Source organism: Saimiri boliviensis, chromosome 2, assembly GCF_048565385.1.
Source record: "Saimiri boliviensis isolate mSaiBol1 chromosome 2, mSaiBol1.pri, whole genome shotgun sequence".
NCBI classification, from domain to species: domain Eukaryota; kingdom Metazoa; phylum Chordata; class Mammalia; order Primates; family Cebidae; genus Saimiri; species Saimiri boliviensis.
In genome coordinates, this window is record NC_133450.1 from 198412790 (window position 1) to 198427834 (window position 15045).

Here is a 15045-nt window from a genome sequence, read left to right on the forward strand (position 1 = left end):
TGAGTCTATCATTATCCTAAATATACAAGGAGCCATCTTATACCTGTATTAACATAAGCAATCAGTAGGTGTCATCAAGCCTAAAAGCCAATGTATCAAGAAAATACGATTGCTTTTAAGGGTTTACTCACCATGGATATAGAAGGCAACATTGTTCAAGTAACCAGGTAAGTGGGTGTTGATTCCATCATCACGGAAAATAAAATTAAATTAATTGAGAGCCATAGGGAAACATGAACAAGGAAAAATGAAAAGTAATGATACAGGGCTGCATACATAAAGCATATGTACAGTGTTCTACTTTATGGATGACTTAAGAGATTTTGATTAGATGTAATCAGTACAACCTTTAGATCCTGAATACCACGTCCCCTGCTCTTGCCCACCTCTGTCTGGTCCCCTTCCATGGAGCAAGGAGTCCACCATGGGACTAAGGGAACATGCCCACCCTAAGCCTAAGACCACTCTCCAGAAACCCGGGACCCTAGAACTCCCTCCCAAGACAAGGCCTGTATGGGTCTCTTCTCCAGGTACTTCTTCCTAAGGATGGATACCGGCTGTGATTGTGGCAGGGGATCTGACTGGAGCTTGCTCTTGTGTGCTCAGGTGTCCACAAGTAAGCGTGAACAGCCACTCCTAATGTGGGCTGGGGCGAGAAGTGGGAAGAGAATGGGAACAGGGTCTTCCATTTGTCCTCTTGCCTCCAACCACACAAATGTTAGTAGTCATCCTGAATGCAATGTTTACTGCTGACTAGTCATGCTAACTCTCTCACTCCCATGTAGGATATGACTCCATTAGACTTCAAATTCAACTTTTATAGTTACAAAGATGATAAACAGTATTTTAAAAGATAAGCAAAAATATTGGCAGGGTGCGGTGCCTCATACCTGCAATCCACGCACTTTGGGAGGCCAAGGTGAGCACATCACTTGAGGTCAAGAGTTCGAGACCAGCCTGGCCAACATGGTGAAAACCTATCTCTACTAAAAATACAAAAATTAGCCGGGCATGGTTGCAGGTGCTAGATACCACCACGAGTAGCAGTAATCCCAGCTACTCAAGAGGCTGAAGCAGGAGAATTGCTTGCACCTGGGAGGCAGAGGTTGCAGTGAGCCGAGATGGCGCCACTGCCCTCCAACCTGGGTGGCAGAGTGAGACTCTTAAAAAAACAAACAAAAACAAAACAAAACTGTATATTTAGGATCCTTGAGATGGAAAATTTCTTACTGGAAAGATGGTCACTAGGACTTGTACTCAGTGAGGCTGGGACAGACGAAGCTGGAGGCCTTCCACGCTATGCAAGGTGGTTTGCATTTTCAATCTGTGTAAATAACATACCTGTTTTATATTTTAGAAAGCTTACTCTGCCTGCTCTACGTAGGAGAATGGGTTGGGGCTCTGATGTAAGATGAAGGACTAGTTAGAGGAGTATTGCAGTAGTGCAAAGGAGACGATAAGGGCATGTAGGAGAATATTTGTGTAATTTGGCCTTTCTATCTATATAAACCATTTAAACTTCAAAATAAAATCTCTGGGCTAATAGTAATGCATCACTAATTCCACTAGGTGGCATAGCTATGAAGCAACACTGGTGAATTTCCTGGGGTTAGTGCACTGCATTATTTCTAAGGTCATATTTTTCAATGTTTGATCTCTGATTTACATTGACATTTACATTCCCTTTAGGTTCCAAGAATGTAATAAATGTAATATATTTTACAGTTCTTGTTTTAAAATTATAATTTCAATAACTCCCTTGACTGGGAGAACGTGAAGGTCTCTGCCCACACACTTTTAGTTCTTATTTCTTTGCATTTACTTAAAAAAATAGCAATCATAAAATAATGTCAATAGCCATTTCTTGAGCGCCTTTTCTGAGTGAGTTATCATGCTGAATATTTATATACATTACCTCATTTACTCATGCAGAGCAGATGTATTTCTTCTCATTTATAGACAAGAAAACAGAGACCAGGGAAGATTGGTAATTTGCCCAAAGTCACAATTATTGTCTACCAGAACCTGAATTCAAGCCCAGTCTCTTTAAACAAATTATTAAGTGGACAAATTGGTAAATAAGCAAATAAATGAGTAAATAAACAAGATGATTATACCTGGATGAATTGAATAAATTGTTTGCTCATTATAGATAATAAAATATCAGTTACAATGAAGTTGCAAATATAACCCAAAATATGCAAGTATGACAAATTAATGTTCTCATAACCCAAAGATAAAGATAAGATACATATTAAATAACTTCTATCTTCTCTTTTTCCTCTTTCCTCCCTTCTTCCTTCCTTCCTTTCTGTCTTTCTTTCTTCTTTTTCTTTTTCGAGACAAAATCTTGCTTTGTCACCCAGGCTGGAGTGCAGTGGTGCGATCATGGCTCCCTGAACCCTCCGCCTCCCAGGCTCAAGCAATTCTCCCATCTCAGCCTCCCGAGTAGCTGGGACTACAGGCCCACCATGCTCGGTTAATTTTTTGTATTTTCAGTAGAGACAGTGTTTCACCATGTTGGTAGGCTGGTCTTGAACTCTTGAGCTCAAGCAATCTGCTCGCCTCGGCCTCTCAAATGCTGGGATTACAGGTGTGAGCCACTGCACGTGACCTATCTTCTCTTTCCCTTAACATATTAGAAATTCCCAGTGGTATTAAAACTTCCTTGAAAGCAGGACTGATTCATAATATTCTTTCATTTGAACATACTGTATTCTATTCAATAATTATCTTATAATTGAACTTAGCAACTTCCTCTCAAAATTAAGAGTTTATTAATAATGCTATAATGATCATCTTTGTATAGAAATTGTATCTCTGCCCATTTTGTTAAGGATAACTTCCTAGAACTTAATTTATTGGATAAAAAGAAATTAACTTTTAAAACACTCTTGTTTGTGTTATTTTTTTTTAACCTGATGAGTAACACATTTTCCTTTAAAAATATGTAGCAAATATTCTCAGAAAAGAAAAACTATGCTGCATCCCTATAACAAGAATAACTACTTTTATGATTTTTGTATATTTATTTCCTGCTCTATATGTATTTATATATCTATATCTGTAATGATTATCCATATATACACCAATTTTCACAGTTATTATAATATATATATACATCTTGTCCTTGCCATTTAACATTATGTAAGGTTATATGTAGATATTTTATAATTTTTATAGGTTTAGCTGTCAATATCTGAACACACATATATAATAAACATGTTTCATATCATTAAATATTGTTCAGAAATATGTCTTTTTTTATAGAGACAGAGATCTGACTATGTTTCTCAGGCTAGTCTCAAACTGCTGGGCTCAAGGAATTCTCCTGCCTCATCCTCCCAAAGTGCTCGGATTACAGCAGTAACCACTGCACCCAGACTCAGAAATATGATTTTTAATAGTCTTATATTAAACTTTTATTTATGATCTTTTTATTATAGAGCTATATTTGCCATCCTGCTAATTCTTTCCTTTAGATAGACTTCTGGAAAGGGTATTACTACATCAAGAGGTGAAGGTACTCTATGAATGTTGATGCATAGTGCCAAATTACCCTCCAGAAAGGCTTGACCAATTTACCTTTTCACTGAAGTCTACGAATGTCACCAGTTTCCACATCTGGCAGATACTCATGTCATCATCCTCATCACCTTTAACAATATTAACAGCAAAAGATGACAGTCCCTTGTTATTTTAATTTGCATTTTTTTCTTAGTGAACTAAATATTTTAGAGTAATTTATTAGTCCTTTATATTTTCTCTTCTGTAAATTCTCTATTCATGTCTTTTGCTATTTTGTTATTAAGATGTCACCATTTTTCCTACTGTTGAATAAAAGATTTTTATATATTAGGGATAATAGTGCTTTTTCAGTCGTATTAGTAGCAATTCTTTCTCCTTCTTTGTAGTTTGTCTTTTAATTTTGTTAGTGATAATTTTACCTATAATCTATATGATTTAAATTTTTGATAATTTCCTTAAGCCCCCAAATCGGTAAAATAATTGCCTATATTTTCTTCTATTTTTTTAAAACATTGTATTTTATACATTAAGGAATAATTTATATTCTATTTTTAATGACATTGTTTCTTTCACTTTTTATACTTATATACTAGCTAGAAATAATTTTGTTGTGTTATGTGGAGTAAGACCCATTTGTTATGTAATTTATTCCTTCCTCCATTGACTTATGTGGATGTTTTGCCATACAGAATAGATCTATAATATTCTACAAAGTATAGTTGTTCAGAGTTTAGACTCTGTGATCAGTCACATCTGGGTTCAGATCTTAGCTCTGCCATCTTTTTGGTTCTGGGCAAGTTACTTAGCCCATTTAATTCTCAGTTTCCCCATCTGTAAAAGAGGAATTGTTGGGAAGATTCCATTATCTGGAGCATGTAGAACAGTCAGCATGGACTGTGTTACCTAGGAAACATTCAGTACAGTATGCATTCACTACTAGAATTATGACTATGATATCAACAAAGTTATTCATAACTTTAATAAATTCTGATATTCTTGAATGGTGCAGGAACACTCCAAACTTTTAATGAGTTACTTGGCATATGGTCGAAAAATAAAACAAAGCTGTATTCACATCTTCACAGTGGGCATTTGCTTGTCTCACTCCTAGGTAAGGGATACACTTCCACATCCACAGGGCATACAGCGTATATCTTGCCTTAAAAGGAAGAACTGAAAGTATATAAAACCAGATTATCTCAAACGTTAGAGTGATTTAGGAGGAGGGCTTTTCTATATTACTTTAATTTTCATTTGTTTTTGAAATGTAGTCTCACTCTGCTGCCCAGGCTGGAGTGCAGTGGCATGATCTCAGCTCACTGAGACTTCTGCCTCCTGAGTTCAAGCGATTCTTCTGCCTCAGCCTCCTGAATAGCCGGGATAACAGGCTCATGCCACCATGCCCGGCTAATTTTTGTATTTTTAGTAGCAATGGGGTTTTACCATGTTGGGCAGGCTGGTCTTGAACTCCTGACCTCATGATCCACCTGCCTTGGCCTCCCAAAGTGCTAGGATTACAAGCATGAGCCACCGCACCCGGCCTTGGTTTCGCTTTTGTTTTGAGACAGGATCTGGCTGTATCACCAAGCTTAAGTGCAGTGGCATGATCACAGCTCACAGCTACCTCCTCCTTCTGGGCTCAAGCCATCCTCCCACCTCAGCATCCCGAGTAGCTGGGACTGCAATTGTGCACCAGCGTCCCTAATTTTTGAATTTTTTGTAGAGATGAGGTTTTGCCATGTTGCCCAGCCTAGTCTCAAACTCCTGGCTCAAGCAATCCTCCCACCTTGGCCTCTCAAAGTGCTGGGATTATAGGCATGCACCACCGCACCTGGCCCTTCTGTATTACTTTAATTTTTGACAATAATTATGCATACTGAGGGGAAAACAATAAAGATGTACGCTTGGAAAAAATGCTTTCCTCAACGAAGTTAGAGATCAATCATCCAAGATTTAGAATTTATTGCGAATAGTAAAAACATTAACACTTCAATCTTCAAATACAGACACCTTTTAGGAACCATTTCAAGGTATGCGGAAATTTGGTATGATCTCAATTTTATTTAAATCTTCTTTCATATTTCTTCATGCATGTGTATACCTTAATTATATGGTGTAAAGTTATAAGTATAATTTTTTTGAGTCAAGGTCTCACTTTGTTGCTCATGCTGGAGTACAGTGGCACAATCACGGCTCACCACAGCTTTGACACTTCCAGGCTCAAGTGATCCTCCCGCCTCAGCCCACTGAGTCTTTGGGACTACAGGCATGTGCCTCCAATGCCCAGCTAATGTTTTAATTTTTGTCAGCTTCTTTCACTTAGCATGTTTTCAAGGTTCAATCACTTTTTATGGCTGAATACTGTTCTGTTGCGTGATATATTTTGTTCATTCATTCTTCAGTTGATGGATACTGAGGCTGGATTTGCACCTTTTTGCTACTCTGAATAATGCTGCTATGAATGTTCGTGTACAAGTGCTTATGTGGACATACATTTTCAATTCTTTTGAGTATATACCTAGGAGTGGAATTTCTAGGTCGTATGGTAATCCTGTGTTTAACTTTTTGAGGAATGCCAAATTGATTTATGCAGCAGCTGCCCCATTTTACATTCCCACCAGCAGTGTATAAGCGTTCCAATTTTTCTACATCCTCAACATTTGTAAGGTTCCATCTTTTTGATTATGGACATCCAATGAGTGTGAAGTTATATCTCAGTGTGGTTTTGTTTTGCATTTTCCTTATGACTAATGATATTAAGCACCTTTTCATATATTCATTGTCTATTTGTATATGTTCTCCGGAGAAATGTCTATTCAAGTTCTTTGCCCTTTTTAAAAATTGGAGTGCCTTTTTGTTGTCGAGTATGAATACTTTATATATTCTAGATACATACTAGACCCTTATCAGATATGTGATTCATATCTATGTTCGCCTACTCTATGAGCTATCTTTTTACTTCCTTATAGTATTCCTTGAAGTGAAAAGTTTTTAATTTTGATGAGCTCAAATTATGTACATTTTCCTTGGTTGCTTGTTCTTTTGTTGTCACGACTCAGAAAGCATTGTTAAATCCAAGGTCATAAATATTTAGCCTGAAGTTTATCTTCTGAGAGTTGTATGGTTTTAGCTCATACATTTAGGTTATTGATCTATCTTGAATTAATTTTATATGTGGCAAATATGGAGTATATGTAGGTGTATATGTATGATGTATTTGCAGGTGTCCAACTTTCCTCTTTCACACATGGATATCTAGTTGTCCCATCACCCTTTGCTGAACAACTATTCTCTTCCAAATGAATGGTCTTGATACCTCATCAATGTCCAACTCAACTGACCATAGATATATAGGTTTATTTATAGATTTGCAGTTCTATTCCATTGGTCTATAGGTCTTGGTTGAGCTCTTGATAAACACTGGCATAAGTGAACATATTTCATTCTCTAACAGGTGCCTGGAGTATAGCTGAACACTGGCCCATGCTGCTTACCTGCCAGCTGGCATGAGTAAGAGATTGACAGCCTCCTCTGAGACATGAGGATTATAAGAAGGGCATGCACCTGAAAACAGTTTGCACCTCTGATCAACTGAGTCTCCATAGAGACAGACAAACACGGTCCAAATACTACTCCACATAGCTTGGCTAAAATAATTTGAAATCTAGTAATTTTTAGGCAGGTGTAATTCATACACCATCTCAGCACCCTCAAATTCACCTGATAAATATTTATGGAGTTCTATTCTGTGCTGTGTGCAACAAAGCAGCTTTAATTTGAGGACTTTTATTTCCTGGTATTCTTTCAACAAACTACTTACAGCAAAGTTGCCAAAGACAGTAAGCTGATTGTATGAAGTTATCTTTATTTATTTATTTGTTTGTTTATTTATTTAGACAGGGTCTCATTCTGGCACCCAGGCTGTAGTGCAGTGATGCAGTCTTAGTTCACTGCAGCCTCCGCTTCCTCAGTTCAAGCAATTCTTGTGCCTCAGCTTTTCGAGCAACTGGGATTATAGGCATACGCCACCATGCCCAGCTAATTTTTGTACTTTCAGTAGAGATGGGATTTCACCATGTTGGCCAGGCTGATCTTGAACTCCAGACCTCAAATTATCTGCCCACCTGAGGCTTCCAAAGTGTTGAGATTATAGGCATGAGCCACTGCACCAGGCCTGAGGTTATTGTTACAGGCCAAAAACAGTTGAATGGTGGCTCTCATTTTTGAAAAGTTGATTTATAGCCCTTCTCTTTGTCAATAATTAGCTAATAGACCAACTGTCTCTTCCAGCCACTCCTTGTTAAAGGCAATACAACCTTATCATTTGGGTATAATAGAATGTTCAGTCTTTCTGTTTTGCTTTGCTGAAGGTAGGATGGTGAGATAGCTGCAGGATTCCATTAAACTTATCCAAAATGATATTAGGTTGTTAACATACAAGTTGTAAAGAAGGGAAGCAGAGACAATTATTCCCTGGGCCTGGAAGCTTCATTCTTCTGCTTTTAGGGACCAAAGCTTTGTTGCCATATGGTCTGCCATAACAACCCAAGACTGATCCCTTTCTTCCTGTTTACTGGTGCCAGAGATCCTAGAATAGCAAGGTATAGTTTGTGTCTGGTAATGTTTAATCTTGATGACAGCTGGAACAAGAAACATAACCCTGAACCCTGGAACATAGATGGTTTTCTGCTCAGTGCAAGTTCTCTTGCAGTGTATTACAGGAAGCTCAGAAAGATAGCCAGACTTCTAAATTACTTTATTCCTTTTTAAGTTGCTAAAATTGAGGCTGAGGCAGGAGAGTTCTTTGAGGCTTCCATTTGACACGGTAAAAATTAAGAACTTCGGCCGGGCACGGTGGCTCAAGCCTGTAATCCCAGCACTTTGGGAGGCCGAGGCGGGTGGATCACGAGGTCGAGAGATCGAGACCATCCTGGTCAACGTGGTGAAACCCCGTCTCTACTAAAAGTGCAAAAAATTAGCTGGGCATGGTGGCACGTGCCTGTAATCCCAGCTACTCAGGAGGCTGAGGCAGGAGAATTGCCTGAGCCCAGGAGGCGGAGGTTGCAGTGAGCCGAGATCGCGCCATTGAACTCCAGCCTGGGTAACAAGGGCGAAACTCCGTCTCAAAAAAAAAAAAAAAAAAAAAAAAAAATTAAGAACTTCAGTTCATCAAAAGACACCATTAAAAGACAGAAAAGGGAAGCCACAGACTGGAAAAGGATATTTGTAAAACAAATATTTGGTAAAGGATTTCAAACTAAAATTTATAAAAACAACTTTTACAAATCAATAAGTAAAAGACAGGCAACCCAAATGGATAAAACATTTAAATGAGTACCTCCCAAAAGAGGACAGCCAAGAGGACAGAGCATGTAAAATGTTGCTTAACATCTTCAGACACCATCCCCTACTCTGTGCAGTCAGGCAACCTTCTCATCCTCAGCAGACACAGAGGTATTCTCTGAAGAGGTTAAAGCAGGACTTGCAAGGGGAGAGGGGACAAGCATCTAAAACAGAGGTATCTTGCTAAGTCAGGGGGATTAAGACCCGCCCCTCACCACCAACTTCTAGAATTCTCACAGCCACGTCTTTACTCACCAAGCAGAAAACTGAAAGATTATTTTCCAGGGAATCTGACCAGCCCGAAGGAAAATACCTAGATGCTCACACGGGGTTCTCCAGCTAGAGGGCCCAATCAAGTCACTATACAGTGAAGCATTTCAATGACAAAATATACCCATGAATAAAAACTTCAAATTAGTTTTAGTGCTACTTTCTTAAATGAGAATTACCAGACTCTTGGGGCAAGTCTCTACCATGAAAGACAGAGATCAAAACAAAGAGAAAGATGACAACAACAAAGCAACTTAGCAGAAACAGACTATAAGGTAAAGGAGAACTATAAATTACTAAACTCAGCTCATAGAAAAGATTGTACTCAAGAAAATAGTTTGCTATTTAGGCCAGTGGGGTGGCGCATGCCTGTAACTCCAGCACTTTGGGAGGCCAAGGCAGGTGGATCTTTTAAGGTCAGGAGTTCGAGACCAGTTTAGCCAACATGGTGAAACCCTGTCCCTATTAAATAAATACAAAAATTAGATGGTCATGGTGGTGCATGCCTATAATCCCAGCTACTTGGGAGGCTGCAGCAGGAGAGTGGTTTGAACCCCGGGAGGCAGAGGGGTTACAGTGAGCCGAGATCTTGCCACATCACTCTAGCCTGGGTGACAGAGAGAGACTCTGCCTAAAAAAAAGAAAAAGAAAATAGTTTGCTATTTAAGAGAGGAAGGTACAGTGAACAAAAAAATTTTAAATAGAAAAAAGTGAAAAATCATAGAAGGGTTGAAGATGAATTTGAGGAATTCTCTTAGAAAGTAGGGCAAAAATAAGATGGAAAAGCCAAAAGTAGAGATTCATTCTAGGGGATTCAACATCCATGTAACAATTTCTTTATACCATACATATATAGAAGGAAAACTTGTTTGAACCATCTAATTAGATGTAGTCTTGGACTTTAAGTTGGAGAAGGGTGTTCTGGGCTCTCAAGGGATCTGACACAAAAAGAAAATTCAGGAAGCCTTGAACTGAATCTTCTGATCACTCATTGGGATGAGCTAGATTATGCTGCAAGTTTTCATGTTCAAGGGTAGTAGGAAAGATACATCACCCAAGTGTAATGAAATCACGTTTAATCAGACTGTATACATTCGTCTTAAGGGTTGCATTTGACTTTTTAAATTATATCTTAAAATTTAAAAACAGGAAGAGGTCCAGGTGCAGTGACTCAGGCCTATAATCCCAGCACTTTGGGATGCTGAGGTAGATGGATTGCTTGAGCCCAGGAGTTTAAGACCAGCCTGGTCAACATAGTGAAATCCCATCTCTACAAAAAACACACAAAAAAGTAACCATCCATGGTGCAGGCCTGTAGTCCCAGCTACTCAGAAGGCTGAGGTGGGAGGATCGGTTGAGCCTGGGAGGTCGAGGCTGCAATGAGCCGGTATCATGCCACTGCACTGCAGCCTAGGCAACAAAGCAGGACTCTGTTTCAAAAAAAAAAAAAAAAAAAAGCATGAACAAAAGAAAAAAAAAAAGGAGGAAAGCTCAATGTAATGTAGTCTTCTGGATAGGATTGTGGAACTGAAAAGGACATCAGAGAAAAATTAATGAAATCGGAATAAAGTATGAAGTTTAGCTAATAGCTGTGTACCCGTGTTCCTTCACTAGTTGTGGCAAATGTATCATAATAATGTAAGATGTTAGCAATAGGGGAAACTAGGTATGAGTAGATGGGAACTCTATATTATCTTTGCAACTTTTCTGTAAACCTAAAACTATTCTAAAATTTAAAAGTTTATTTAAATAGAAAAATGGTAGGAAAGAGGCCGGGCGCGGTGGCTCAAGCCTGTAATCCCAGCACTTTGGGAGGTTGAGGCGGGTGGATCACGAGGTCAAGAGATCGAGACCATCCTGGTCAACATGGTGAAACCCCGTCTCTACTAAAAATACAAAAAGTAGCTGGGTGTGGTGGCGCCTGCCTGTAATCCCAGCTTGGGAGGCTGAGGCAGGAGAATTGCTTGAACCCAGGAGGCGGAGCTTGCGGTGAGCCGAGATCGTGCCATTGCACTCCAGCCTGGGTAGCAACAGCGAAACTCTGTCTCAAAAAAAAAAAAAAAAAAAAATAGTAGGAAAGAATTTTTACCTTAACATCAGACAAATCACAACTTTGGCATAAGCCTAGTCACTAGGCCACATGACCATAACCAAGCAACAGTCAGTCAGATGTCAGTCTAATAATAGGTCCTGTTATCTTCAGTAAAGGGGAAAAAATGATCAAAGTTGAAACTGCAAGTCAAAGTATGTAAAATCATAAAAATGGAGTGGCATGGAATTTCTATAGCCCCAGTTACCAAGGAGGCTGAAGTGAGAGGATTGCTTGAGGCCAGGAGTTTGAGGTTACAGTGAGCTATGATCATGCAACTGCACTCCAGCCTGAGTGACAGAGCAAAACCTTGTCATAAATTAATTAATTAATTAAAGAAAATGAAACTGGTAAGACAGCAAAGTTTAGATGAGGTGTTGAGGAAAATAGGAAGCCATTGCCAATTTCTTGAGTGAGAGACTAATGTGGTCAAAGCAATGATTTAGAGATTTATTCTGTCAGCAACCTGCCAAATGGGTTGAAGTTGGGAAAAATCCAAGGCAGTAGGGGAACAGCAATAACTGGCATATACTAACATCTCAAAACTAAAACCCTAAAATGAAACTTTAGGTAAGGGTTTCAAGCAATGTTATTCTTAGTGCCATATGTGATCTGTTTTAAGCACCTGGAGACAAGCAGAGTCTATTGTAGAGACAGATGTATCCGCTCTTAACCTGACGTTGTTAGATATCTGAATCATAGAACTATTTCATATCCCCTTGTTCCAAGTCCAAGCTCTCCTGGCATCTTGCGGTTAGGACTGTATCTTGTTACTTTTGCTTGTCCTGCAGCGGCTCTGGGCTTGTTTGATAATCAAACTGAGCCTGCCCTTATTTTTAATTTTTAACCCATCCTAATGGGGCATTGTATTTGGAAATGATTTTAAACCTAAAGAAAAGCCACAAGAATAAGAATGGTACGTAGAAACACCATGCTACGTGTTGTTACACCTCTGTTAAACATGTATTTTACCCCATATGCTCATCCATTCTCTATCTAGATCTCTCTAGATTATCTATCTCTATATCTATCTATATATAAGCATTTGATAGAAATCTGTCTTGCGCACTGTCTTCACATTTAATATTGCTTTCTCTTCTAGCCTTCTTACATTTCATAATGATTTCTTTAAAGATCCAGATAGGTATCTAGATAAGTATCTAGATAGATTGATATAGGTGTATATAGAGAGAGTATTAGGTCCATACTCTCTCTCTCTCTCTCTCTCTCTATATATATATATATATATATATATGTATATATATATATATATGCATATCTATTAGGTATATAGTATATACCTAATACTTTTGGATCATTTGAGAATAACGTTCATATGCCATTTAGTATGAACTAAATACTTTAGTCCTAAATACTTCAATGTGTATTTCCTAGAAATAAGAATATCCATTTGAAGAACCACATTATACTTCTTATCTTCAGTTCATTTACTTAGTCACTATTTCTTGAATTGCACCAAACTATGAGAACACCCATTATCCTGGTCTGACCTGACCCACTGCTAACTGAATTACAGAAGTGAAAAAAATCAAAATTTCATTTGCATTCGGGTTTTGGTCTTTGAGAGTATCATGGAATCAAATTTTGCAGATTAGATTTGAATTTGACTCATCATGGGTTTATTTTATTCAGTTCAACTATCCTAAGAACCTCTTTGTGAAAGAATAATACTAATACCAATAATGGCAAACACTAATCTAGTCTTCCTCGATATGTGTCAGTGTTCTATGTACACTGTATTTACCAATGCATTTAATCCTTACAACAACCTTAAGGACTTCATAATTATCTCAATTTTAGACATGGAGAAATGTAAGAAGTTAAATAACTTGAGCATAAATACACAGTTGATAAGGGGATCTCTCAGATATCTTTTTAAATTTGTTAATCTGTGTGTGTGTGTGTGTGTGTGTCTATGTGTATAGCCTTCTTACATTTCATAATGTTTTCTTTAAAGATGATCCCACACTTTCTAGTTATTGATTACTTCTCATTGTGTCATGTTCCCCTAGGACAGAAGCATTCATTTTCTTGATGTGTTGATTTTTCAGCTGAAGAAAAGGTGACTGGTCTCATGAGCCCGGAACAATGAACTCAGAGGAGGTTGTTTACATGAGGTTCTCCCACTCACCAGCTGTTGAGAGTCTGCAATTATGAAGAGCAGGATCTTATTACTTCAATGAAAGCATGTAACCAGGTTCCCAAACCACCAACAGCCAAGTGGATTGGTACAGTGCGGCTGTCTAATAAATAATCAAAAGCATTTGATAGAAATCTGTCTTGCAGCACTGTCTTCACATTTAATGTTGCTTTCTCTTCTAGCATTGGGTATGTATAAATGATCCCTTTTCTCACTCTAGTGCCAATACTGGCCTGAAGGCTGGACCCACAGTGAAATTCTTGTTCAGGCTGGGTCTGTCCACTTTGACTCTGCTATTTATAGAGCCAATGTGGGTTAATAACTACTATTTATTGAGTGCCTGTTCCATGCCAAGCATTAGGCTGGGAGCTTTAGATACACTTAATCCTCACAATAGCCCTGGGTGCACCTATTATCTCCACTTTGCCCATGAAGAAATGGAAACTCAGAGTTTGTGTGCTACATGTAAGATCACAGAGTTGCCAGAGTCAGGATTCAAATCTAGCTCTAACTCCAAAGCCCTCTACACTTAACATTGTTTTGCTTATCAATGCTCCGAAGATAATTACCCCAACCCCTTATCAATGGTATACCTCCTCTCATGATGGCGGTGTATGTGTATGGGAAGTGTCTGAGATGGAGGACCAAGGAGTCTTCAGAGGTAGAGAAGAATCACAGAATTATCTTCTAAAAAACCCCACAATATTCCTTGAGACCAGCAGTTGATAAGATACAGCCCCCAGCTATTTTAGTAAATGAAGTTTTATTGGGAGCACAGCCGCACCCAGTCCTTCATGTCTGTGGCTGCTTTTGCTCTACAGTGATTGAGCTACATAGTTGTGACAGATTCATTTGGCCCCCAAAGCTTAAAATGTTGACTGTTTGGCCCTTTCAGAAAAAGTGTGCCAACCTCTGTTTCAGATGACTTTGGAAGAAAGTCAACCATCTTCATTCGGGTCAATTTATTACTTTTCCATTTGATTGAAAAAGTACTTAAAGATTTCTAATGCTAAGATAGTTACTGCATTCTGTTGGTGGTGGTGGTGATGGAGTGGGGGTAGAGGGGCTGTAGGGATCTAACCAGGAAAGGGAAGGGGCAGGGTTAGAAGAGGTCTGGGCCTCTGGATCAGCAGTCAACTCCTTACCCCAGACTCCTCCCACTCACGTCCTTCCTATTTCTCCTGCCAAATCAAATGTCCTAAAATAACTCATTGCTCATAAACATGCAAGTGGCTTCCCCCACACAACATGCTCAAAACCCAACACCTTGGCCTGGAATTCAGAGACCATTACAGTTTGACCCCTACTAATCTCTCTCTCCACCCTGTTTTTCCCTTTTCAGTTTTTTTAATCATGAGGAAATCATGCCAAATTTGAATTTATATATCAAAGCCAATTTTCTTGTCTTTGATTCACTTTTATGTAGCAGAAAAATAAACATATACTACTTGTAAGTGTTTGTCTTAGTCCTTTCTGGTGGCTGTAACAAAATACCACACACTGCGTGGCTTACAAACAACAGAAATTTATTTCTCACCAGTCCAGAGGCTGTGAAGTTCGATACCAAGGTGCTGGCAGATTCAGTGTTTTGTGAAGACCTGCCTCCTGATTCACAGATGGCACCTTCTCACTTCACGCATTCTCACCTGGGTTT

At 38.8% G+C, this 15045-nt stretch overlaps 1 protein-coding gene across 1 annotated transcript in view; it reads left to right on the forward strand.

Moving 5' to 3' along the window:
- SLC44A1 (solute carrier family 44 member 1) overlaps positions 1–14845 on the forward strand; it is a 186126-nt gene extending 171281 nt beyond the window's left edge. Inside the window, exon 16 of the mRNA XM_010336001.3 lies at positions 13303–14845. Within this exon, the coding sequence (XP_010334303.1) occupies positions 13303–13317 (15 nt within the window). The 3' untranslated portion in view covers positions 13318–14845. The remainder of the gene's footprint in view (positions 1–13302) is intronic.
- Positions 14846–15045: the final 200 nt, after the last annotated feature.